Below are 24191 nucleotides of genomic sequence, written 5' to 3' on the forward strand. Positions count from 1 at the left end.
GGGTAAAAAAAGAAAAAAATTTTTAATTTTGGTTTTAAAGTGTGAACGTGGCAGCGGTTTTCGCGGTTTGGTGGGGTGGTGTTCAAAAGCTTTTTGCAGATCGATAAAAAATTAAAAGACTAAAAAAATATCGAAACATTTTTCAAAAATGTTGACGTGGCAGTTTACAGTGGACATGGCGAAATTGGTCCACAAACATGCGTTGCGTCTATGTCTCTGGAATCTGTATGCTGTATCTTTCTAGCTTTTATATTTCCTGCGATCTCGACGTTCATTCGGACGGACATAGGGACTAGGCCAGATCGCCTCGGCTATTGATCCTCATCAAAAATATATATATTTCATAGAGTAGGAAACGCTTTCTTTTACCTGTTACATACTTTTTTAACGAATCTAGTATACCTTTTACTCTACGAGCAATGGGTATAATAATATCTTAGTCATTTGTGTATAAGGCAAATCAACCGTCTACAAAAACACGTTTAGCTTATACGTATTTAATATTTATTCCAAATTTATTTATTTTTTGTACAATACATCGCAATTATGTTATATCCTTGATGTGGATTGCAATTTATTTTGGGCTGCGATTGTGTTTATTTTTGCTTGCGTCTGTAGGCATTTGATATTGTTTACTGTAGCATTAATACTTGGGCTTATTAATAATAACTTTCACTTAACAGCTTATATATTTAGTTACGCTTTAACAATTGCGATATATTCGTCTATAATTAGCAACTTACATGTTGCAGTGTTATTTAGAGTATATCTAGTGTTTCATTTTAAGTTTCTATATATAAAAACAATGTTTCCATATAAAACTAATTATAATTAGGCGTATATATTTATTTAAAATAGTTCGACTTTCATTACAATACACGGCTGGCCTTTAATTGAACTGTGGTTTAACTGATAAACCCGATTTATTTACAACTTTTTAGTGGTTAATTGATAAATGCAAATCGAAAGTAATTTCAGTGCTATAAACGGACAGTGGAGGCCCCTTCTATATGTACACAATAATATTAAGTTTCTTTAATGATTTCAGCTGTTTAATTTAACATTGCTGCTGGTCGCACATATTTTGTAGGCCATTTAAGTCAGCAAGTAATCGAATCATAGTTAATAATCTTTCTTGATTAGCTAGGTAATAATAGCTCAGTTACCCTAAACTAGTAAATTTCCTTGTTACGAATATCTTTCGCGATTTAATTATTTCTTATGATTGCTTGATATACATAAAGGATCACGTATAATAGTTCATAATGTGTAATTGATGGCCCTTAAAAATCATTTCTGAAGCAGATCTTGCAATGTTAATGCTTACTTCAGACACAAGTGTCATGTCACGTTTTCGCATTGGATGTTTTATAAATAATACGTTCTTGTTTATAATTGGCTTTTGACAGCACATATGTATATTAAGGTGAATTTACGTAAGTGCTGATTTTCCTGGCGATGCATACACATGGATAAGTTATACTTACTAATTGCTATAGACGTTTTATTACGGTACCTACGATACCTATTTTAGTAAGCCTCAGCGGAGTTAGAGAATAAGATGTTGATTATGTTGCTGCTGGCAGGATCTGCAGCACTTCTGCTTGTAGCGATGAAGTCGACACAGGCCCATGGAGCTGGCATTTCTGCAATAGCGTGAGGAATCCCGACAGTACTGGGAGGACGACACTGCGGAAGAAAAAAGTATGCGTTAGTGGAATTTTAGAATATACACAATTGAAAAATTTTAACAGAAAAGCGGCGTATAATACCACATTACATCGCACATTAAAGTTCACCGTGTTTCCATTAAATACATAATTCGAAAAATACTTTTCAAATCTTTGATTTTAAAGTGTAGTATTGCTTGTATGGAAAACGGTTTTCTTTAAACACTTTGATATGAAAAAATAAGCTGTCTGTTAGGTAGGCGTTCGTCAGCTAATATGAGTGCTAAAATGAAAGAAATTTTTTTAGATTGGACACGACCCCCACCTAATTTGTATTATGTATTTTCATGCCCGCAGCGCGACAGTTTTTTTCGGCATGTCAATAGATTTTGAGACTATTTATTCTTTAAAGTTTTATTAAACTTGATTTTACCCGGCTTTTAAACTGATCTACGGAGCACCCCTATATATTAGGTTAATAAAGCTATTTTTTGGGTTTGACAAATATGAGTGTACACTTCTTTTCCCTTTCTAGTCTTCACGACGACTTTCCTACTACTCGCGCATGAATAGGCGATCTTTAATTTATTAAGCACTTTGTGTGGCATTTTCTACGGCGATCTGATTATGGACACATGGAGAGGGCCGTAAAATATGACAATGTGATGTAATTGTAGCGCTTGGCTGTAATTTCTCTTGGTGACTAGCGATCCTATAACAGCCTACAACTTGTACAAAACGTATTTCTTCTCATGTATTGGACTGGATGAAAATAACTGCCTCCAGAATACATTTGCAACAAGACTGCACCAAACCCGTACTGAGACCTTAGACTGAGATTCTTTACTGTCTTGATAAAGAGATCTTACGAACTATAATAGATAGTTATGGCATACAGATTCTAGAGACATTGACGCAGTACATGTTTGTTGACCCGTATTGCCATAATGCTTATACTCTACAAGAAACGACACCCGTTAAAAAGAAAAACTTAAATTATCTTAGTAATATTACGACCATGAGGTCGAAACTCACACTGCGCCTGGCAGGCGGGACTTTTGCAGACCTTCATAACCATCGGGCGTGGCTGGTGCTTGCATACATTGCCGGCTGACCGGCGACTTCCGTACCAGACGCACTGCAGGATGCGGTACTTGATGCCCTGACGACCGCACGGCGCATTACACTGGTTTGAGAAAAGGAGGTATTAATATTTAACACGGCTAATAGGCGATCCAGGACCAACCTCGGACCAAGACTCCACGCGCCACACTCCCTTGCACCGCTCATTGTAGCATTCCTGCCTCGCCGCAGGTCGCTCATACTCGTCGCAGACGTTTCCCGACGTCCCATTGGCGTAGCGGCAAGTCACTTCGCGGCGCTGCATAGCCGTATTCCTTCCGTGGCAGGGGGATCGCTGGCAGGGCGTCCAGTCGGTCTTGCTCCATTGCGGGCAGGCCTCGTTGCCGCAGCTCTGGAAAAAATCTGGCAGCTCCAAGCCGTGTGCGGAGCATTCTGAATTATCCACGACATTATTTTCGGTGTCGCTAGTACTGCCGGAGCTGGTGGCCTTTGCTATTCTCTGGCAGCTCACCGTGCGCCGCTTGAGGAGTAGAGGAAGAATAACCATAAAGTAAGTGGCTTTAGGCCGGGAAAGAGGACTTTTGATCATTGCTGCATTAATCCTAATTCTTAAATTAGAAGACCATTGGAGGCGGTTTATAGAGTACTGTGCAATTTGATAATTACTGCTTAAACGTCGTTACTGCCTTGAAACGCATTCCCCTCTTATGATAGTGCAGTGGTAATACTCAAAGTACGTGAGCAAACGAAGTTTAAACGAAAACCAAACACGCCCGTAGGTAAATTTAACCGGTCACTGAAAATATTCTGACTGAAGATTACTAGCGGAATCGAGCTGTCTGGACGTGACCTACGAGATCTCAGGAACTATGAAAGATTCTAAAGACGACAACGGAACCAGTTTATTTCAAGAAATGGCTTCGCCATCCTTATTGTTTGTCTAGTCAATTTCTATAGATAAGACAAAAATATTTTGGCCACACCCAGACGAACTCTAAAAACCGAAAGATGTCACGCCCACAATTTTTAACAAGAGAGGGCGCTATAGTCGAGTTCCTGAGTTCCTATCTGATACCCGCTACTCAGCTATTGGAAGTGCGAAGGAGAGACTTAAGCACTGACAGTTTGACCTCGGTTTGTGGGCGTTAGAGTGGGCGCGGCAAAAAGTTTTTCTGCAGATCGATAAAAATTTCCAATACTAATAAAAAAATTAAAAAATATCAAAACATTTTTCAAAAGTGTGGTCGTGGAAACATGGGTCAATGACGTGCGCTGCGTCTATGTCTTTAGAGTCTGTATGTTAAATCTCACTTTCTAGCTTTTGTAGTTCCTGAGATATCGACGTTCATACGGACAGACGGACGGACATGGCCAGATCGACTCGGCTCTTGATACCGATCAAGAATATATTTATTTTATAAGGAAAGGAAACGCTTCCTTCTGCCTGTTACATACTTTTCAACGAATCTAGTATACCCTTTTACTCTACGAGTAACGGGTATACAAATAATTTGATTTGCCGTTTGCCCGTCTGTTGCCTGTCCTTTTTTTTCCACGAAAACTACTCAGTTCGATCGGAAAATTTCCAAACATCAGACTTTAGGGCTATTTTTAATGATTTTTTTTTATCCCGATTGCTAAGGTTCCTTCAAAAAACCTAACGCCAGTAAAATAGACTTGGCTTTCTCTCCTGATGATTCGTACTTTTATTTGTGGATTATTCCTTTAACCAGCTCTGAATTATATACCCACCTGCAAAAGCACCACCTGCATATCTGTGTATAAGACAGGCATATTGCTTGCGAGGGCATTAAACGGTCCTGACATCCACTGCAACCACTTCACTCACCTGCAAGCCACTGCCGGCCGCTCCACACTCCTGTGAACACTGGGACCACTCGCCCAGTCTCCATTTGTAGACGAATCTGCCGCTCGCAATGCTTGGCACCGCCGTAGTCGAAGCTGCAGCTGTTGTTTCCCATCGAGCATGCGGCATGTGTGACGGAATGTCCTCCGCTTCCACACTAGTTTTCGACTGCGTAGTGTACTCTGGGTCCAAGGGCGAATGCGTTCGCACTGATACCGATTCTGGGAGCAACTGCTTGGCCGTAACACGTTCCGGCTCGTCCTGGTCATAGTCGTTGCCTGTTAAATCGAGGCCGTACTTGAGCGCCTCGCCTAGGAGTATGTGCTGGCCTTGAGAGTCCTTGAAGCGCTGTAGCGGCCATAGCAACTGTGGGCGGAATATTATTAGTTTAGCCATTGGTCTTCAGATCCAAGCCAATCGTATTTCGCTTGTTTTATATGCCAGGCTAAATTTCAGTGCTTGACAGCCAGCGTGATTCCGGTTTACTAAATCTACTGCAGCACTATGCATCGATACACGAGGTACGCAGGTGCATAAATCGTTGGAAGGGAGAGCAGTGAGGATGGGTATGATGTTCCATCAATGCGCACTTGAATTGCCATCATACATTGCATCATATTTACTGATTTGCAAATTCCGACTGGCTACTGAACCTGCGAGCAACGTAAGCCTATCCCAGCTTTAACTATCTGCACCACTTCGCCATTTGCAGCCCCAGAGAAGTAGGACCATGACTATGACGCCCCCGCCGACGCATTTTATTGTTACAGCAACCGAAAATGTAACTGTTATTCCTGCTGCTGCTGTTAGGATCTTATCAATATTACATTTTACGTTTAATCAAAACGCCTCCAATTCTCGACCCAAAATTGATTTATTGTCACCCAAAACCTGGCATATGTAGCAAAATGAGTGCGTATCTGTTGAAAATCAAGCTCTGCACTTATTTTGTGGTTTACTTGTTGGTGGTTCGCCGCAAAAAGCCGCATATAATATGCTGGCAGCATTGGTTTTAATGGAGCCATCAGTTTGCAAATACTATTTGCCATATATTTCGGTCATTGCCACCAAAGCAATGGCACACTAATTAAAATTATATACTTTTTGTGTACTCTCTTGATTTCTTTCTAGGCACCTTTATAAATTTTCCGGAAATGGTCATCTCTCTCGGAGGCGAAGTGAACTGGCGGAGATCGTCCGATTTGACCCCGCTGGACTTTTTCTTGTGGTGTTAAGCTAAGCTTACTTTAAATAAATTTATGAATTGTACGTTTAAAATGCATTCATTTTTTTATTTGGTTTTGGTAAAATAGAAGCAAGTAAATAACGTAGATTTTTAGGGTGTGCGGTTCCCCCATATTAGGGTAAAATAAGGTAAAATAGGTATTAAATAAAGGTCTTAGGTCTTATATTATAAATTAGTCCAGAAGGGAAGATTTTTGTAGTTCCATTCCATATTTTTAGACCACAATAGACATTTTTAAAGGCCACCAGGTACCTTAAATTGAAGTCCATACATTACCTAAAAATGTAGGCCATTTTAGTAATGGCGCAATTGATGATCTTAATGGTCTTAAAATTAACCCATTTCCTACTGACTAGCACCCGCATCAATGCTGGTCTGTCGGATCCTGCGATATTCATGGCTATGAATTATAAATTATTTGTGCAAATCTGCATAGTGGTATTAGAACATTTAGTAAACTTTCGGTCGGTTTGTGTAGTAATATTTTATCAAAAGGATAACACAATATATTTCAAACGGTAGTATTATTGGTGATTTAGTCAAAATAATTGGTAAAATTGATAGTTATCTAGTCCATTATTACAATTTCACTATTAGTAAATATACTTTACTATACTTTCAATATAGCACAACGAATATAGTCATAGGCATCCTAGCCCGTACAACGTTGTTGGTATTGTTTAAGGTATCTGGTAGTGGAAAAGGTTATAGAAAACCTTGAGGCGCTTTACTAACAAAAAATTAGTTTACTAGTGAAAACTACTAGAAAAAAATGAGTTCCACCCAGCTCAGAAACATTTACGGGGAGAAGCCGATTACACGAATACACCTTGCAGCATATAAAACCATAGCAAGCCAACGATAAGCTTGGGTATAAATATAAGGTTTCTTTAAATTATTTTTGAAAATTATAAAAGTGTCAATACATTTATGTTGAATTATGCATTTACATACGCATGCAGGGATGAAAACAAGAAAAAACAAGAGAGAACGCTATAGTCGAGTTTCCCGACTATCGGATACCCGTTACTCAGCTAGGGGAAGAGAGAAGGAGAGTCTTGAACACTGACAGTTTTTGGCGGTTTATAGGCGTTAGAATGGACATGGCAGAAAGTTTTTTGGCGAATCGATAGAAATTTACAAGACTAATACAAAAATGAAAAAATATCTAAACATTTTTTAAAAGTGTGGGCGTGGCAGTTTTGGGCGGTTTGTGGGCGTTAGAGTTGGCGTGGCAACGTGAATCGACAAATTTGCGCTGCGTCTATGTCTGCATGCTTAATCTCAACTTTCTAGCTTCTGTAGTTCGTGAGATCTCAGCGTTCATACGGACGGACAGACAGACGGACAGACGGACATGGTCATATCGACTCGGCTATTGGTCCTGATTAAGAATACATATCCTTTATATAGTCGGTATCAGTTACCTCTACCTGTGACATACTTTACAATCTTTACCTTTTGTTATACGAGTAACGGGTATAAAAAAGAATTTTCCATAAATCATGTTTTTATTTTTTCTTTGTCTCTAATTACACAAATTGATTAAGTGTTTTTTATTTAAAAATTTTACAATCATGAATTACTAAACTGCAGTACTGGAATAAATTATAAGTAATAAAAAAATGAGAAATATATAATATATACCTGATAATTAAATTGCAATAAATTTTAAATTGTCTTTTTTCAAAAGTATTTTAGTTTTCCCAATTTTTTATGGTACAAAATGCATATAAACAAAAGCTAGACATGTCTTAAATGGAAAGCGCGCAAAAAATTCTCGCGAAAAATTCAGACAAAAAAGGCATTTTTATTAGAAATCCGTAATTAAAATGATTTGATACCAATTTCATTCCTCAAGACTGAGAAAATATTTGAGTTTTAGATAAACTGTTTACGCGCTGGAAGTGGAGTAAAAAGCTCTTTGTCGAGTGGGATTAAGCAATATATTGGTAATTGTAAAAAGTTTACCTACGTTTTGTTTTGTTATGTTAACGGTATATTCGAAAATAGTTTCCGTATTTATTTTAAGATGTTGTATGTGTTGTGTTATATTTTTCACAGGGGCCCGAAAAAACCGAACAGTAAAGAAATATACATATTTATGATCACATTTTTAAAATAGAACAGCAAAGTTGGTAAGTTATTGTGGAGAGTGGAAAACATAGAAACATCACTAAAAAACATACAATAAATCATGAAAATAATTTGAAAGCATGCAAATATTTAATAATAATAATAATAATTAAATAATTAATAATTTACTTTGCTCGTATTTGGGGGTTATCACTCTTGTACCCGCAAAAATAAATAAAATTTGTATTTCGTTAGCAAGCACTCACTATTGTTATAATTGTGATTGTTCGCTGAACGTGTGATTTTTTATTCATACAAAATTATATCGCGTTAGGCATAAAAAAACACTTTTTTCTAAATTAGTCGTTACTTCTGGCGAAACATTGATTCAAAAAGAAATCTAGTTTAAAAAAAAATTTGACTTAAAAATGTTAACTTTATGTTTTCTATAAGCTTATTATTTTGTTGTGTATTCTTATATATTATTTAAGAGAATTACAAAATTATATTTTGGTTAAGAGTAATAAAACTATTTTAAGGATTTAACTGCTTTTTGTTTAAATAATGTTAAACTTTGTGCATAGAAGGGTGTGTTACAATTTAATGTGCTATAAGTTCTTAATTTTCATTCTCAGAGTTTAGTCAGAGTTTATGGAGGGCCTAAAACCAATAATGTGTGTGTTCCTTTCGTAGAATTAACACAAGCATAGCAATAAAAGCAAAATGAACTGAATAAAAATATGGCAACGAAATGTGAGGTCGAAGTCAAACTAAAATGGAATAGGGCGCAGCGAGTGCGGCCGGATGCCCTAATAATGAAATCGAGCTGATCTAGGGATGCAAAATAGATGCGTCTCACCTGGAGATTGCTTAGAAGAGCCTGGAAATATGGCATAGCCAGCAGAGTCCTGGTGCGACTACCGCCGCTACTGGCGCTCGCTGGCTGTGGTATTCTGTCATCAGATTGCACTAATTGCGAGAGCTGCATATGCACGCCCTCACAGGAAGATACATATGTATTGGACGGGGATTGGGTTGGGTTAAGAAAGAAATATGGCGAGAATAGTTATTAACTGTGGCGATATTTATTAGCAATATGCTTCGACTTAAAGTTATGAATTTGCGGATATGGATATGAGCGTACTATATTATGAGAGATTGTGTTGAGCGAGTCAGGTTCGTTAAAAGGGAAAGGGAAAAGGGGAACTCTGTGGTGCAGTTAAAACGGTTCAACCTGAAAGCGAATGCATTAAGTTTGGAAAGAAATGTATTATCGTATCATATATTAACAAATAAGTCTGTATAAATATCTTTAATATTTGTACAACAAGATATGAAGTAGTATGACAGTCAAACGCAGCTAACATATAGAGATTTGACCAGGAGGAGTTGGCAAAATCAGTCGAATAAAGACTTGGAAACTTTTTGCTTCACTCCCCAAATCAGAAACACAGCAAGAACGTTTTGTCAATCCATAGCTCAGCTTTTGTTGTTTTCTAGCCATACATATGTTTATGCATTCTCTGTCTCGTGTTAGCTGTGCATACGTTATGTCTACATTGTCGGATAGAAAAGAGCAGGAAACAAGAGACAGTCAGATACAAATCTGTCAACAGCTGGCACAGATATTATTTCCAATGATATGAGAAAAACTATCAAATTACATAGATGTGGGTACGCTATAAAAAAAAGCGTCTAAAGCCGCAAAGCCCATATACAACGAAATTAGAAACATACTTAAAACCTAAACTTTGATCGATATCACAACGCTTCCGATACTCACATCATCTTCCATAATGCTGCTATCCGCATGCTGAACTTCATCCGACTTGGGTCTCCGGTTCCGTTCTCTTCCGTTTTGCAATCGCTCCGACTGCTGCTGCCTGCGACGTGAGCCATGCTGCTGCGTCCTGGAAAATTAGGAATAAAGCGGCATTACGAAATCGCAAAAAAAAAAACAAGAGAGAACGCTATAGTCGCTATCCGTTCCTCAGCTATTGGAAGTGCGAAGGAGAGACTTCTACACTGATAGTATTTGGCGGCTTGTCTGCATGCTTAATCTCAACTTTCTAGATCGCGACGTTCATACGGACGAACAGACAGACAGACGGACATGGCCAGATCGACTTGACTATTGATCCTGATTAAAAATATATATATACTTTATATGGTTCCTTCTACCTGTTACATACTTCTCAACGAATCTAGTATACCTTTTACTCTACGAGTAACGGGTATAATTTTCAAAAAAGCTTTGCATACTGTGGCATGGCAGATCGATTACTTACCCATTAACGTGGCTAATAGTGCCGGAAGCAGCGGAAGTCCCTGTTCCACCAGCGGTCTTCATATCCGCCGAGGTGAGAGCCTTTGTGCCACTTTTCTCACGCACCAATCGTTCTGAAAAAAGCGGGGTAGGGTATAAACTAAAGAGCAGATTAGACTTAGCACAGATTACCAACCAGATTCCTGTTGTTCCGGCTCCTCAGCCTGCTGTCCTGGCTTGGCCTTCACATCGATGGTTATTTCTGCGGAGCTGAGACCGGCGTGGCAGGAATAGACCCCGGCATCGCGGAACGTAATGTCAAGTATACGTAGGGCGCCCTTCTTCGACACTTTGTACTTTCGTGAACGCTGCAGCGGCTTGTGATCCTTGCTCCACTTGATTTTAGTGCGATTGTACCGCTTCACGGGACACTTGATCTTTACCTGGGTGCCAAAGAAAACCACTCCAGCGCCGCCCACTTTAAGGGTGATCTTGGTCTTCTTGGGGTCGTGCTGAATGTGTGTTGAGTTGTTGATCTGGATGACTGGCTTTGGATCTTCCGGCGGGCAGGGCTTTACATTGCAGGGCTTTTTGTCCGCCGGCTTAACACTCGGGCACATAGATTCGGGTCGTTCGATCTTGTGCTCCTGTGCCATTATCTGCTTGCACTCCACCTTGCGATCCTTAAACCCATAGCCACAGGTATGGGAGCACTTGCTCCACTCACCTACTTCCCAACGTACGGGGCAATCGAGAACGTTGCAGTACTGCCGATCAGCTGGTGGTGGCTGTGGGCACATACTGTTCGGCACCACCATTGTGTTGTCACCTCCGCGCGTAACCTCGTGGATACACTGCACCTCGCGGGTCTTGATGCCAATGCCACAGCTCTTGGAGCATGGCGAGTAGTCTGAGTAGTTCCATCTCGGAGGGCAGGGACGGTCGTTGCAGGTACGAACCCTGGCCTCCGGCTTAGTTTCCGGGGAACAGAGGAAGGGCGACACCACCCTACCATTATCTTCCCTAACGCAGTTGATGATCAGCTCCTCGACACCTCCAAGACAGGAGGCACTGCAGGAAGTGTATCCCTGTTCCCGCCAGACATACGTCTTACCCGGCTCCGACACACCCACTTTAATAGAATCACGGGGGAACTGGTCGTCGAAGCCGTGGGAAGGCAGCATGCACGGATTTTCCACACATCGCTCTACTTCGTCATGTGGTTTTTTTCCCTCGCACAACGAATCATTAACGGTGGCCACCGTTCTAGAGTACTCGAGGAAAATCTTGCAGTTGTGGGTGCGCCGGCGGATTCCTTCTCCACAGGTAACGCTACATGAAGACCACTCATTGTCCTTGATGTAGCTGTGTATTATGAAACCAAATAAATATATTAGATAGTTTTGCTACTGAGAAAAACAAAATACCCGTTGTTTGTCTGACAAATAACAATATATATGTATATAGTTACATATCCATTCTAGACCCACAACTCCCCAACCACACATTATTGTAAAAACTCACACATTAATGCCAAAGTACAAAATGTAATCAAAGATCGAGAGGCCTTCGATTAAGCTTGGTTGTTATTTACGCACAGCGTCATGTTCCTAAGTCTAGACTCTGTGGCGAGCCAATGTTCCCTAAACATTCGATCACTTGGCGAGCATAATATATAATATATAACAAATATATATAATTATATAACAAATACTTTCGCCCACGCAATTATCTTAGGATTCTCCAATTACTCCTATTTTTCGGGAGCTCCTCTCTCTACGGGAGAATAGATGATTATAACTTAATTCTCTTAAACTTTGCTCTTAAGCTATCGCAATCTGCCTATATAAACGCAAACATGTCTCCATGAGTTAGTTCAGTACTGAGTACGCTATCAATTGCGATAGTCCTGCTAAGCCAACTTCAACGGCTTGTTTTGCCTGTCATTTACTTTTTTTAACAATTGTTAAACATTTCCTTTGCCAAGAATTCCCAATTACGGCTCCACCACCCGAATGTCGTAATCGTTCTACACCTTGTTATGGGCTTATTGAGGTCCTTTGTCCCTACAAGGGGCTAACAAATTCGCTGGACAGAATCCATTATACACCTCATTGATCACTAGATGCGGATTGTAGATGGGGATGCAGATGCAATTGGATCGAATTGAATGCAAGCATTTTAGTGTGGTGCTCTTAGTAGGTCAGGCTGCACAGACAAAAATTAATACCAAAAATGGTCATTGTCGGTATTTTTATTAACGTTACTCAAAGTAATAGTGTATACTAGATTTTATTTTGTAAATAATCTAATAATAATAACCTAATAAACTAGCTAAGTTAAGGGTATCTGATTCTCAATACACTCAACTATAGCGTTCTCTCTTGTTCTTATTAATGATTGAATTTTCATAAGTACAAAAAAGCATATATATTTATTTTATTTTTTTTCCTAGACTAAAGATCGCCGTTACTCAATTCCTAATGCCTGCTATATGTACGATATTTTTGACATCATTATTCTTATCTAAAATAATTACTATGTTAAAGCCATTTAATGAAATTAATGATTTCATAACATTACATTAACTTTAAGATCTTTATTTTTTTGTTTTTCTCAGTGATTCTGATTTCATAATCGTCGCGTCGCGTAGGCTAGGATATTGTTTGCATGTATCCTTACATTTGCTTCGCTGACTGGCGCGCTGCCATCTCCAATATTTTTACGGCCTTCCTTTTTACAACGCCGTCATCAAAGGCTATAGTTTTGGTGGCGGCTCAATGTCGCGACTTTTTGGCGACGCCAGGCTCGAATAGTTTTGGCCAAGCGGGTATCGCTTGGCCAGAAGCCGTCAAAGGAATTTGGGATAATTATAAGTAATAAGTATTTTCGTTGTTCTTTGGTCAACGGTCTATTGGGTTACGTTATTTTTGTATAACGTATTTGGTTGTAATATAATACAACAAGATTATTATATCAGGTCAATTAATCGACGAAATGGATGAAATTGATTTCCTTAATAAAAAACAAAGGAGAACGCTGTAGTGGAGTTCCCCGACTATATGATACCCATTACTCAGCTAGTGGAAGTGCGAATAATAAATTTTAATACTAACAGTTTGGCGTGGCAAAAAGATTTTTGGCAGATCGGGAGATATTTACAATACAAATAAAAATAAAATAGTTAACATTTTTCAACTTTTTAAATTTTTAGGTTTTGTAGTTCCTGACGGTAGTTCCTGACGTCCGTCCGTCGGTCCGTCTGTCTGTCCGTATGAACGTCGAGATCTCAGGAACTATAAAAGCTAGAAAGTTGAGATTAGGCACACAGACTCCAGAGACATAGACGCAGCGCAAGTTTATCGATTCATGTTGCCACGCCCACAAACCGCGCAAAACTGCCACGCCCACACTTTTGAAAAATAATTTAATTTTTTTCAATTTTGTATTGGTCTTGTAAATTTCTATCGATTTGCCAAAAAACCTTTTTGCTACGCCCACAAACCGCCAAAAACTGTTGAAGTGTTGAAGACTCTCCTTCGCACTTCCACTAGCTGAGTAACGGGTATCAGATAGTCGGGGAACTCGACTGTAGCGTTCTTTCTTGTTTTACCTGTTACTGGTAATGTAAAAGGGTATACTAGATTCGTTGAAAAGTGTGTAACAGGACGAAGGAAGCGTTTCCGACCATATAAAGAATATATATTCTTGATTGGGATCAATAGCCGAGTCGAAATGGCCATGTCCGTCTGTCCGTTCACTCTTGTTTTTTAATAAAGTTTAGTTCGGCCATCTTTGATGTCAGCTGGCATCTGTCGAGTACTTTATGTTCAGTTTGGTTTGGCAAATCATGATGAATAGGTTAACAGCTGAATAGCGATAGAAAATCTTTGAATTTTATTTCAAAAAATAAAGGTCGTTTGTGAAAGTGCACCGTTTGCTTTGCCCCTTTTATGGTACTTATAATCGGCCATCAGTTCAGACTGTGAGCAATACTATCGAGAAGTTTCGCACTCAATTCACTTTTTTGAACCTCCGGCCACCGACCAAACTTTGCAGAGTGCGCAGGAGTTACACATCTGCCCATCGACATTGTGGATCGCAAAGATTTGGGTCTCAAGGAGTACAAAATTCAGCTGCTTCAGGAACTAAAGCCAACCGACCATCGTTGGTCGGGCTTAGTCGCACACCACGATTTCGGCCCAAGAAGTTCAGCATTTAACGAGCTAGTGGTCGAGACCACGATAGCACGTAAAAAAGAGGTGGATCTAAAATAAGAACTGTAATTTATTAGTTCCCCTAAGTATTCTGCAAGCGGCAACCATCGGATAAAAGCCCTTGACTTTAAACATTTAATACAAATGATTTCCTTTGCTTTGCTACATAATATAAAGTATACACATACGTATAGTAAAGAGGAACTGTTGTGGCGAGTCTTTAATTCGATATGTCTGCCCAGGCTTATCGCCAGAATTTTAATCGCTTTCCAATAAGAAAATGGCACATTAATGCGGCTAATTGTCATCAAGCACACTCTCTGAACTTACAATCTACTCCAATTCTAAGTCAACACTTTCATAACTTCTGGCTAAGGATGTAGTCATGTGGCTTTCTGACACAGCCTTTACTTTAGGGGTCGACAATGCTCAAGGACATATTGATGCGTCATGGACACGTCAATGTTTCCTGCTGTGTTGGCCAATTGCTCCACGTAGAGTAGCAGCGAAGTGGCGGTGGTGGGGAGAACGACGCGTGGACTGCAAAGCACTTGTTACAGTTGAGATATGTCAAGTGTTAGGTGGGGCGGGGATTAGACGGGAGAGGGTGTTGCCTTTAAGATATAATGCTCAAATGTAAAGCCCCAAGGAGCGAAGTGTGTCATGTCTCAAGGCGTGCCATCAGTTGAGCATGTACAATAATTATAAAAGTATACGACAAGCTACACTAATTTGGAGAAATGACACTTAATACACTATGAGACATATAACTTCGGCAAGGAAACAAAATTTTTTTTGATTTCCCCATCGTTAGAAAATTTTTTTAAATATTTTGGTTTTACTAAATGCTGCTAAAAATGCTTTCGAGCACTCCTACTAGCTGAGTAACGGGTATCTGAAAGTCAAGGAAATCGACCGTTTCTCTGTTTTATGTTTTAAAAATAACTTCCCTCTTAACATAATAAATCGCCCCCTACTCACGTGGGATCTAGTGAGGGTCCCTCTGACTCGTCGCCTCCCCTATTGAAATTATTGTTTGAATTTCCGTTCATTAGAGGCATGGTCCGCGGCTCATCTGGGGTTTCCTGGTTCAGTCGACTCTGTGTGCGATGAGCGTAGCGCAATGGATGATCAGCGTAGGATAAGCCGTCACCATCATCCGTATCCTGTCCCGATTCCACGTCCTCGATATCTTCGCCCTCCTCGTCCTCGTTGTCGTCATCAACATCCGAGCTGTCCAACTGTCGTTCCGATCGCTAGGATCAAAGTTTAAGTATCCGATTGAAGGGGAGAGACGCTAAGCTTTTTAACGGACTTACTTCATTTAGCGAGCGGCTGCTGCCCACAATAATGGTGCCACCAACTTTGTTTACCGATCCGCCGCAATAAATTCCGGTAGAGCACTGCTGCATGCTGCCTGGCTTTGTCAGTGGATCACACTTGGCACTCAAGCTGCCGTCTGTCGATTTGCACTCAACGCCTCGCATTTGTATGCCTTGTCCGCAGGAAACCGAGCACTGTGGGTTAGAAGAGTGGAGTATAGATTTCGTTAGCATTATAAATTATTTCAATACGACTCTTTCCGCCATCATAAAAAGGTATTGTTTGCATAATGGATAAGCCGCAAAATGACAAAATGCGCTGTTTCTAAGTGAACGTTTCCAGTGATGCGGTTCACAAACAACAAGGCAAATTCCACAAAAGTCCTCAAAACTCTTCTGTTCCCCTCTTACACACAGACACATCCTATCGCAGTGCCACGTGCACGCTACCAGCCTACAAATGAAAATGTGTATTTGTATATTGTCCGCCTTGCGTCGGGACATGGGGCGACGCGTAACTATGCAACCCCAGCTTTATTTTTATACCCGTTACTCGTAGAGTAATAGGGTATACTAGATTCGTTGAAAAGTGTGTAACAGGCAGAAGGAAGCGTTTCCGACCATATAAAGTATATATATTCTTGATCAGGATCAATAGTCGAGTCGATCTGGCCATGTCCGTCTGTCCGTCCGACTGTCCATCTGTCTGTCCGTCCGTATGAACGCTGAGATCTCCGGAAATACAAAAGCTAGAAAGTTAAGATTCGGCATACAGACTCCACAGACATAGACGCAGCGCAAGTTTGTCGATTCATGTTGCCACGCCCACTCTAACGCCTACAAACCGCCCAAAGCTGCCACGCCCAGACTTTTGAAATATGTTTTAATATTTTTTCATTTTTGCAAAATAACTTTTGGCCACGCCTACTCTAACGCCCACAAACCGCCCAAAGCTGCCACGCCCACACTTTTGAAAAATGTCCTAAAACTTTTTCATTTTTGTATTGGTTTTGTGAATTTCTATCGATTTGCCAAAAAACTTGTTGCCACGCTTACTATAACGCCCACAAACCGTCAAAAAGTGCTGAAGACTCCTTCGCACTTCCAATAGCTGAGTAACGGTCATCAGATAGTCGGGGAACTCGACTATAGCGTTCTCTCTTGTTTTTTTTTAATTTTTATACCCGTTACTCGTAGAGTAAAAGGGTATACTAGATTCGTTGAAAAGTATTTAATAGGCAGAAGGAAGCATTTTCGACCATATAAAGTATATATACTTATATATAAATATTATATATATATATATATATATATATAATATGGCATAAGACTGCCACGCCCACACTTTTGAAAAATGTTTTGATATTTTTTCACATTTTTGTCAGTCTTGTAAATTTCTCTCGATTTGCTAAAAACTTCCACCAACCGCAAAAAACTGTTAGTATTGAAATTTCTCCTTCGCACTTCCACTAGATGAGTAATGGGTATCAGATAGTCGGGGAACTTGACTATAGCATTCTCTCTTGGTAATGGATACAAACGTTAACTTGGAAAATGTACTAGTTTCTTTTTATTTTACTTGGCAATTTTTTTATCTATGTACATATTTGGATATGAAATGCACTTAAGTTGTCCCAAATGTAAAGCCAGAATTCTAATAGTAGCTAACAATTTCTAACATCAAGTTACATGTCCGCAAAAATTCTTTACAAAAGCGTTAAGCAACATTCAGTGAAAAACTTTAAACAAATCAATTGAGCAACGCAAACCCTTGACACGACCAAGCGGTCCTCATAAGTCCGCATACATTTGGCGGAGGGTTATGGAACCAAATACAATGGAAGTTAAAATAAACATCAACCACAGTGGAAATACACGGTGAAATTAAAGGGAAGAACGTAAGTTGAGAATGGGATTTGGACAGAACAAGCTTAAGCAGACACCTGTTAGCAACGTAACTACCACAGTTTCATGCTCAGTGTCAGTCTCCGTCTAGTGGCTAGCAGGTTATTAAGAGTCACGAAACACAGTAATACCTAGTGCAAAACATCGAGAACGTAAGAGCTTACATGAATTGCAAATACTCTAGGAATATTCCTATTACCTAATTTTGCCGTGTACTATTTCGATCTCAAAACTGACGGGCAACAATTTGATAATAAAAGGACTTCGATATCATCAAAGTGCAAAATGTAATCTTCCAGCCTTCCGCCTTGGTTTGGATCCTACTAAAGTGTCTTCTTCAGCGCTCAAGGCGTGTTGTTGTTACACAACTTGATTGAGGTCTAAAGTACTTACACCGGTCCAGTCCTCGACCTCCCAGTGCGGGCACTCCTCGATAATGCAGGTCTCTTGTGTTGGTGGCTTGGGTGTGCGGCACATGATATCAGCCACCTGTTGAAAGAGATAGGGGCTCGTGTAAAAAAACGTGGCAATAAGGTGTTGACGCGTTCCCCATTGCCGTATACAAACTCATCGCCGCTTTACGGAGGCGACACCGGTGACCTTTTAATAATAAAGGCTAATCCTAATACTCACCCTTGTCTTGATGGCGTTCGACTCCTCAGCACAGACAACCATCCTCTCACGGTAGCCGTGACCACAAAGGCGGCTGCAAGTGCTCCAATCGTCTGCTATCCACCTGCGAATTTAGAGAAGTTAACAACACATAAAGTAAAAAAATAAATAAAGGGTTGGGACTAAGGGGGTTTCCTGCTAACAGTGGCATTTAAAAGGATTCCGCCTTTTAATTTAAACACAAAAACCTATTAACAGTAGGAAGATAGCATACGTTTTTTTTTTTAATAAAGTTAGGTTTTTAATAAAGTTATATAAAAGCGTTCAACCCAAAACTTTTCTAAATCGTCTTTTCTTAGCCTTGGAGGGGTATAAATATTTTAGTTATACATTTGGTCCTTATGACCTACTTCATATATTATATTCCTGATTGGTCATCTGTCTACGTTTCTCAACTTTCTGGCTTTTATAGCTCGCTTCATACACACAGACAGACATATGTACATGGCTAGGGATAGGGTGGGCGTGACACTTTTGGCCGGCTTGTGGGCGTTAGGGTGGACGATTGGCTGATCAATAGAAATTTAATAGGCTTTTTATTCTAATCAAGAATATATATATGTACATATAGTCGGAAAATCTTTCTCCGGCCTGTTACATACTTCACAACGAATTTAGTATACACTTTTCCTCAACTGTAACTGAGTAATTGGTAAAATTACATAGACTGTATAGCGACAAAATCCTCTTCAACAAATTTAGTATACCCTTTTACTATACGGGTAACGTCTAAAACTAATGCCAATAGCACCTTAAACAAACAAATTTTTTAAAATCAAATTTGGTGACAAAATACAAATTAATTGGCAAGAAATATTTTTATAAGTACATTTCAAATATTGTATTTTTTTAGTTGATATTTTACAATATGTAGTTCATTGTAAGAAATACATGTACCAAGTGTAGCTACGGTAACTTGACGGCCTGGATGGGGCATAATGGCGGGCTGAACCTGCTGGCTAAAATAGAAGCTCCAGGTACGAGTACTTACCGGGGAGGACAACTGTGTGTATTACATTGTTCCACAGACGCCTCCGGGCGATTAGTGAGGCTGCAGAGCGTATCATCGACATCGACGTTGGTTAGACGATTCCTGCATATAGGACGGGACATTTTGTAGCCTGGGGCAGATGAATAACGAAAAACATCGGAGACGAAACGACGAGAAGAGAAAAAGTAAAAATTGTTAGTGAAGGGTAAACTTGGATCTCGCATTCTTTACTTTTCTATTTTCGCTTTGCACTTAAAATTTAAAATAGGTCTGGAGCTTGTACAAATGTAAAAAAAGATTCTGAAAACGAGAAGGAAAACCCACTTTGCTTTCAATTATAATATTTAGTATTATTTTCGGTAAGCTCCTACAACCAGCTAAATTTATTATTACTGTCACTTCTAAATGGTTATTAAAGTTGTTAATGCATAGAAAAATATAATTTTTTGATTCTTTTACGAAAACATTCAATACATTCGTTGACTAAGCAATCTATTAAGCGTCGAAAAAAACAACAAAAGTTCTATCCCTTGAATACGTTTGGATCGCATTTTGGTACTAGTACTCCCTCGGCGAGCGAGTGTGAATTTCAATGTCGTTGCCCCAAGAGGGGCACACAACGCCAAACATGAGGTAATGCATTTCGATATCCCTAGGAACTCCTGCAATTTAACCTGACTCCACCCAAGCGCAGGACTTCCCCTAAAGACTCAACTGCAATTGACATTTAGGTGCAGGAAAAAAACTGAAATAATCTAACTTACACATCGATATATAATTACCACCGGACGAACCAACACTGATCAGGTCACTAGGAGCGACACTGGAAATAAAACAAGAAAGAACGCTATAGTCGAGTTTACCGACTATCTGATACCAGTTGTTGAAATTGAAATTGTGACGGTTTGGCGGTTTGTGGGCGTTAGAGTGGGCGTAACAAAAAGATTTTTGACAAATCTAAAACAATTTACAAGACTAACAAAAATGTGACAAAATATCAAAACAATTTTCAAAAGTGTAGGCGGTTCAGTTTGGGGCGGTTTGTGGGAGGTTAGAGTGGGCTATTAGTGTTGAAATTTCCATTTCACACTTCTACGAGCTGAGTAACGGCTATCAGATAGTCGGGGAACTCGACTATAACGTTCTCTTTTGTTTTTAGTTCATATTCAAATAAGGATTTCGTCGTGGTATGGTCTAATTGCATGAGCACTAAACTTACCACTACCGCAGGTGACAGAACACGGCGGCATTGGTGCCATCTCCCAGTCAAAAAGCGGTTGAGAGCAGGAGTTTCCATCGCCGCCGCACACTCCGCAACCGTCTATTCTTTTTGTAGATCCGATTTTCAAGTCGCAGCCAACACGCTATAAAGATATGACAAACAGCAGACGTTAAAACAGGTTAGGCACAAACTCAAACGGTAACCCAACATATCAAAAAAGTGTAAATAAATAACGTAACACAATAGCGTAACACACCAAATCTACGGCAGTTCTTACTTGAAAATAGAAATCTAAGCACCGCTTGTAACGAATATCGCCTACTTTTTCCGTGCCCCCTTTGGAATTCACATTTAAATAACTAACTATGTACATATGTATATACGTGCACGACTAAGCTTGCTAAATTGGCCTTAGGCCCTAATGATTGTCATACATTCTGCTGTATCAACAATCAAGATCACATCTACGTCATAACTTTTAAAATAATGATTCCTATTATCTGTGTATTGAAAAGTAAAATTAAATCCAGTTTAAAAACAAGATAGAACGATATAGTTGAGTTTCCCGACTCTCTGATACCCGTTACTCAACTAGTGGAAGTGCGAAGGAGAAATTTCAGCACTGATAGTTTTTGGAGGTTGGCGACACAAAAAAATTTTTGGAAAATCTAGAAAAATTTACAAGACAAATACTAAACTTGAAAAAATATCAAAACATATCTGAGAAGTGTGGGTGTGGCAGCTTTGGGCAGTTTGTGGTCGGTATAGTGGGCGTGGCAACATGGACCAATAAACTTGCGCTGCGTATATGTCTTTTGAGTCTGCATCCTTAATCTCAATTTTCTAGCTTTTATAGTTCCTGACATCTCGACGTTCATACGGACGGAGAGACGGACATCGCCAGTTCCAATCGGTTATTGATCCCGATCAGGTTATGTTCATTATATGTTTAGAAACGCTTCCTTCTGCCTGTTACATACTTTTCAACGAATCTCGTATACCCTTTAACTTTTTTGATGGGTATAACAAGAGAGAGGGATCAATAGTCGGGAAACTCGATCCGTTACTCAGCTGGGTGAAATGCGAACAAGAAATTTTAACTTATATTTTTGACAAATCGATGGAAACAGGCAAGACAAATAAGAAGAGGAAAACAACCAACAAATTTTCAAAAGTTTGGATTGGCAGTTTTGGCGGTTTGTGGGTGTTAGAAAGGGCATTGCCAAAATGCCATATACGAGTATATATTATTGTTCAGGATCAATAGGCGATTCGATCTATCCGTTCGTATAAACGTCCAGATCTCAGGAACTATAAGAGCTAGGAGGCTGAGAGCAGCAGCAGTTTGTCAACCCATGTTGCCACGCCATCTCTAACACCCCCAAACCGCCCAAACTGCAACGCCACACTTTTAAACAATGTTTATATATTTGTATTTTGCTATTGGTCTTGTGAATTTCTACATTTTACTCTACGAGTAACAGGTATAAAAATGATTTGATATTTTTTCACATTTTTGTTAGTCTTGTAAATATGTACTCAATTTGCCCAAAATCGCTAAAAACCGCAAAAAACTGTCAGTGTTGAAATGTATCCTTCGGACTTCCACCATCTAAGTAACGGGTATCAGGTAGGAGGGGAACTCGACTATAGCATTTTTTTTGTTTTATTAAGTCTTGGTAATGAACTCGTAACGGAGAACTACTACCGATTTTCCTTTCTTCATGTATATATATAGTGGTGCGCTTCGTCACTACGTGGACTGCCACTCACAGTAGTATAACCATATATGATATAAATATATAAAAAAATATATAAATTTATATATATTCACATATAGAATGCCTCCCAATGCTGTCTAATGTGGCAACAAATAGCAGAGGACGTAAGCAACATGACAAATTGGGTTGCCACAACTCCTTGTTAGTAATTTAAGAGTCGAATAGTAAACAAAACCGGAATCTTACTTTAACATTAGTTAAAATTTGACGGCAGTAGCATTGGCAACTGAGGAATACAAGCAGTACCTTACGCACTCATCTCAATTAATGTATACAAAGGTGCTTGTGCTATGCAATGTGCATGTACATATGTACATACGCAATAGGCCCTCCCAACTGGCCTCCAAGAGTAAGTAGCCACTTCGGGGTTTCGCCAATGCCCAAGCCTTCAGGACCAGCTTCTCCAACACCAACATTGTGTCCCTAATTTATCTAATATCGCTACGCGAATGGTATTTGAAGTGGAGGCTTCGACGGCCCGAATATTGTTTACAATGAACTGTACCCAAATATTTCTCACCTGACACTTTCCTATGATACACATATCCAGGCTGCCTGAACGACAACGGGTCCCATCCTGCACCCTCGCCGACAATTGCACTATGACGCTCTGCTCGTCGTAGTGCTCTGCCTCCTCGACGTTCCCGCCTCCAGTCTCCCGCGAAATGTCTTCGACGAGATGCGCCGGATGTCCTCTGCGGATGGAAAATATTTGCATAGTTTTTATTTACAAATTAGATGGAAATAGCGGATTTTGCTACGCTTAAGCTCACTAGATGCAGGCGACGAAGAAGACAGACTAATAGTAATCATAACAAGAGAGAACATTATAGTCGAGTTCCCCGACTATCTGATACCCGTTACTCAGCTAGTAGAAGTGCGAAGGAGAGTCTTCAGCACTGACAGTTTTTGGCGATTTTTGGGCGATAGAAATTTACAAGACCAATACAAAAATGAAAAAAAAAACAAAACATTTTTCAAAAGTGTGGGCGTGGCAGTTTTGGGCGGTTTGTGGCCGTTAGAGTGGGCGTGGCAACATGAATCGACAAACTTGCGCTGCTTCTATGTCTTGGGAGTCTGTATGCTTAATCTCAACTTTCTAGCTTTAGTAGTTCCTGAGATCTCGACGTTCATACGGACAGACAGACGGACAGACGGACGGACAGACGGACATGGCCAGATCGACTCGGCTATTGATCCTGATCAAGAATATATATACTTTATATGGTCGGAAACGCTTCCTTCTGCCTGTTACATACTTTTTAACGAATCTAGTATACCCTTTTACTCTACGAGTAACGGGTATAAAAACAATAGAGAACATTATAGACGAGTTCCCCCACAATTCAGCTAGTGAAAATGCGAAGAAGAGACTTCAACACTGACAGTTTTTGGCACCTTGTGGGCTTTAGAGTGGGCGTGGAAAGAGTGTTTTCGCAAATCAAGAGAAATTTACAAGATTAGCAAAAATGGTTAGGGTGGGCGTGGCAAAAAGTTTTTTTGCAAATCGAGAGGAGTTTAAAGGTACATTTACAATGGATAAACTTGCGCTGCGTCTATGTCTCTGAAATTTGAATGGTTAATCTCAACTTTCTAGCTTTTATAGTTCCTGATATCTCAAAGTTCATAGGGACGAAAAGACATACAGACTGGCAGGGCCATCGAATCGATCCTGATCAAAAATGTATATGCTTTATATGATTGGAAGCGCTTCCTTCTACCTTTTACATACCTCTCAACGAATCTAGTATACCTTTTACTCTACTAGTAACGGGTATAGCCATACCTAACATACCAGTATAGAGTCATAATTATAAGATAGAATCTTAATATTTTATACCGTTTCTGTTTGAAACAGTGGACACATAGCCTG

At 39.7% G+C, this 24191-nt stretch overlaps 1 protein-coding gene across 8 annotated transcripts in view; it reads right to left on the reverse strand.

Annotated features, from left to right (window-relative positions):
* Positions 1 to 490: 490 nt before the first annotated feature.
* LOC6529201 (protein madd-4) overlaps positions 491 to 24191 on the reverse strand; it is a 38783-nt gene continuing 15082 nt past the window's right edge. For 3 of the 8 annotated variants that reach the window (XM_015196743.3, XM_039372017.1, XM_039372016.1), the window contains exons 5-19: positions 22839 to 23013; positions 20535 to 20679; positions 19316 to 19445; positions 18286 to 18388; positions 18046 to 18141; positions 15745 to 15942; positions 15407 to 15681; positions 10405 to 11573; positions 10231 to 10342; positions 9726 to 9852; positions 8802 to 8924; positions 4603 to 4986; positions 2917 to 3273; positions 2706 to 2856; positions 491 to 1689 (exon numbers count right to left, since the gene is read on the reverse strand). In XM_015196743.3, coding sequence (XP_015052229.1) covers positions 1550 to 1689; positions 2706 to 2856; positions 2917 to 3273; positions 4603 to 4986; positions 8802 to 8924; positions 9726 to 9852; positions 10231 to 10342; positions 10405 to 11573; positions 15407 to 15681; positions 15745 to 15942; positions 18046 to 18141; positions 18286 to 18388; positions 19316 to 19445; positions 20535 to 20679; positions 22839 to 23013 — 3685 coding nt within the window. In that variant the 3' untranslated portion in view covers positions 491 to 1549. Of the gene's footprint in view, positions 1690 to 2705; positions 2857 to 2916; positions 3274 to 4602; positions 4987 to 8801; positions 8925 to 9008; positions 9497 to 9725; positions 9853 to 10230; positions 10343 to 10404; positions 11574 to 15406; positions 15682 to 15744; positions 15943 to 18045; positions 18142 to 18285; positions 18389 to 19315; positions 19446 to 20079; positions 20099 to 20534; positions 20680 to 22838; positions 23014 to 24191 lie in introns of those variants that run through there. The other 5 variants (XM_039372018.2, XM_039372020.1, XM_039372019.1 and 2 more) reach the window with 5 other exon arrangements.

This window comes from Drosophila yakuba, chromosome 2R (assembly GCF_016746365.2).
Source record: "Drosophila yakuba strain Tai18E2 chromosome 2R, Prin_Dyak_Tai18E2_2.1, whole genome shotgun sequence".
NCBI lineage: Eukaryota > Metazoa > Arthropoda > Insecta > Diptera > Drosophilidae > Drosophila > Drosophila yakuba.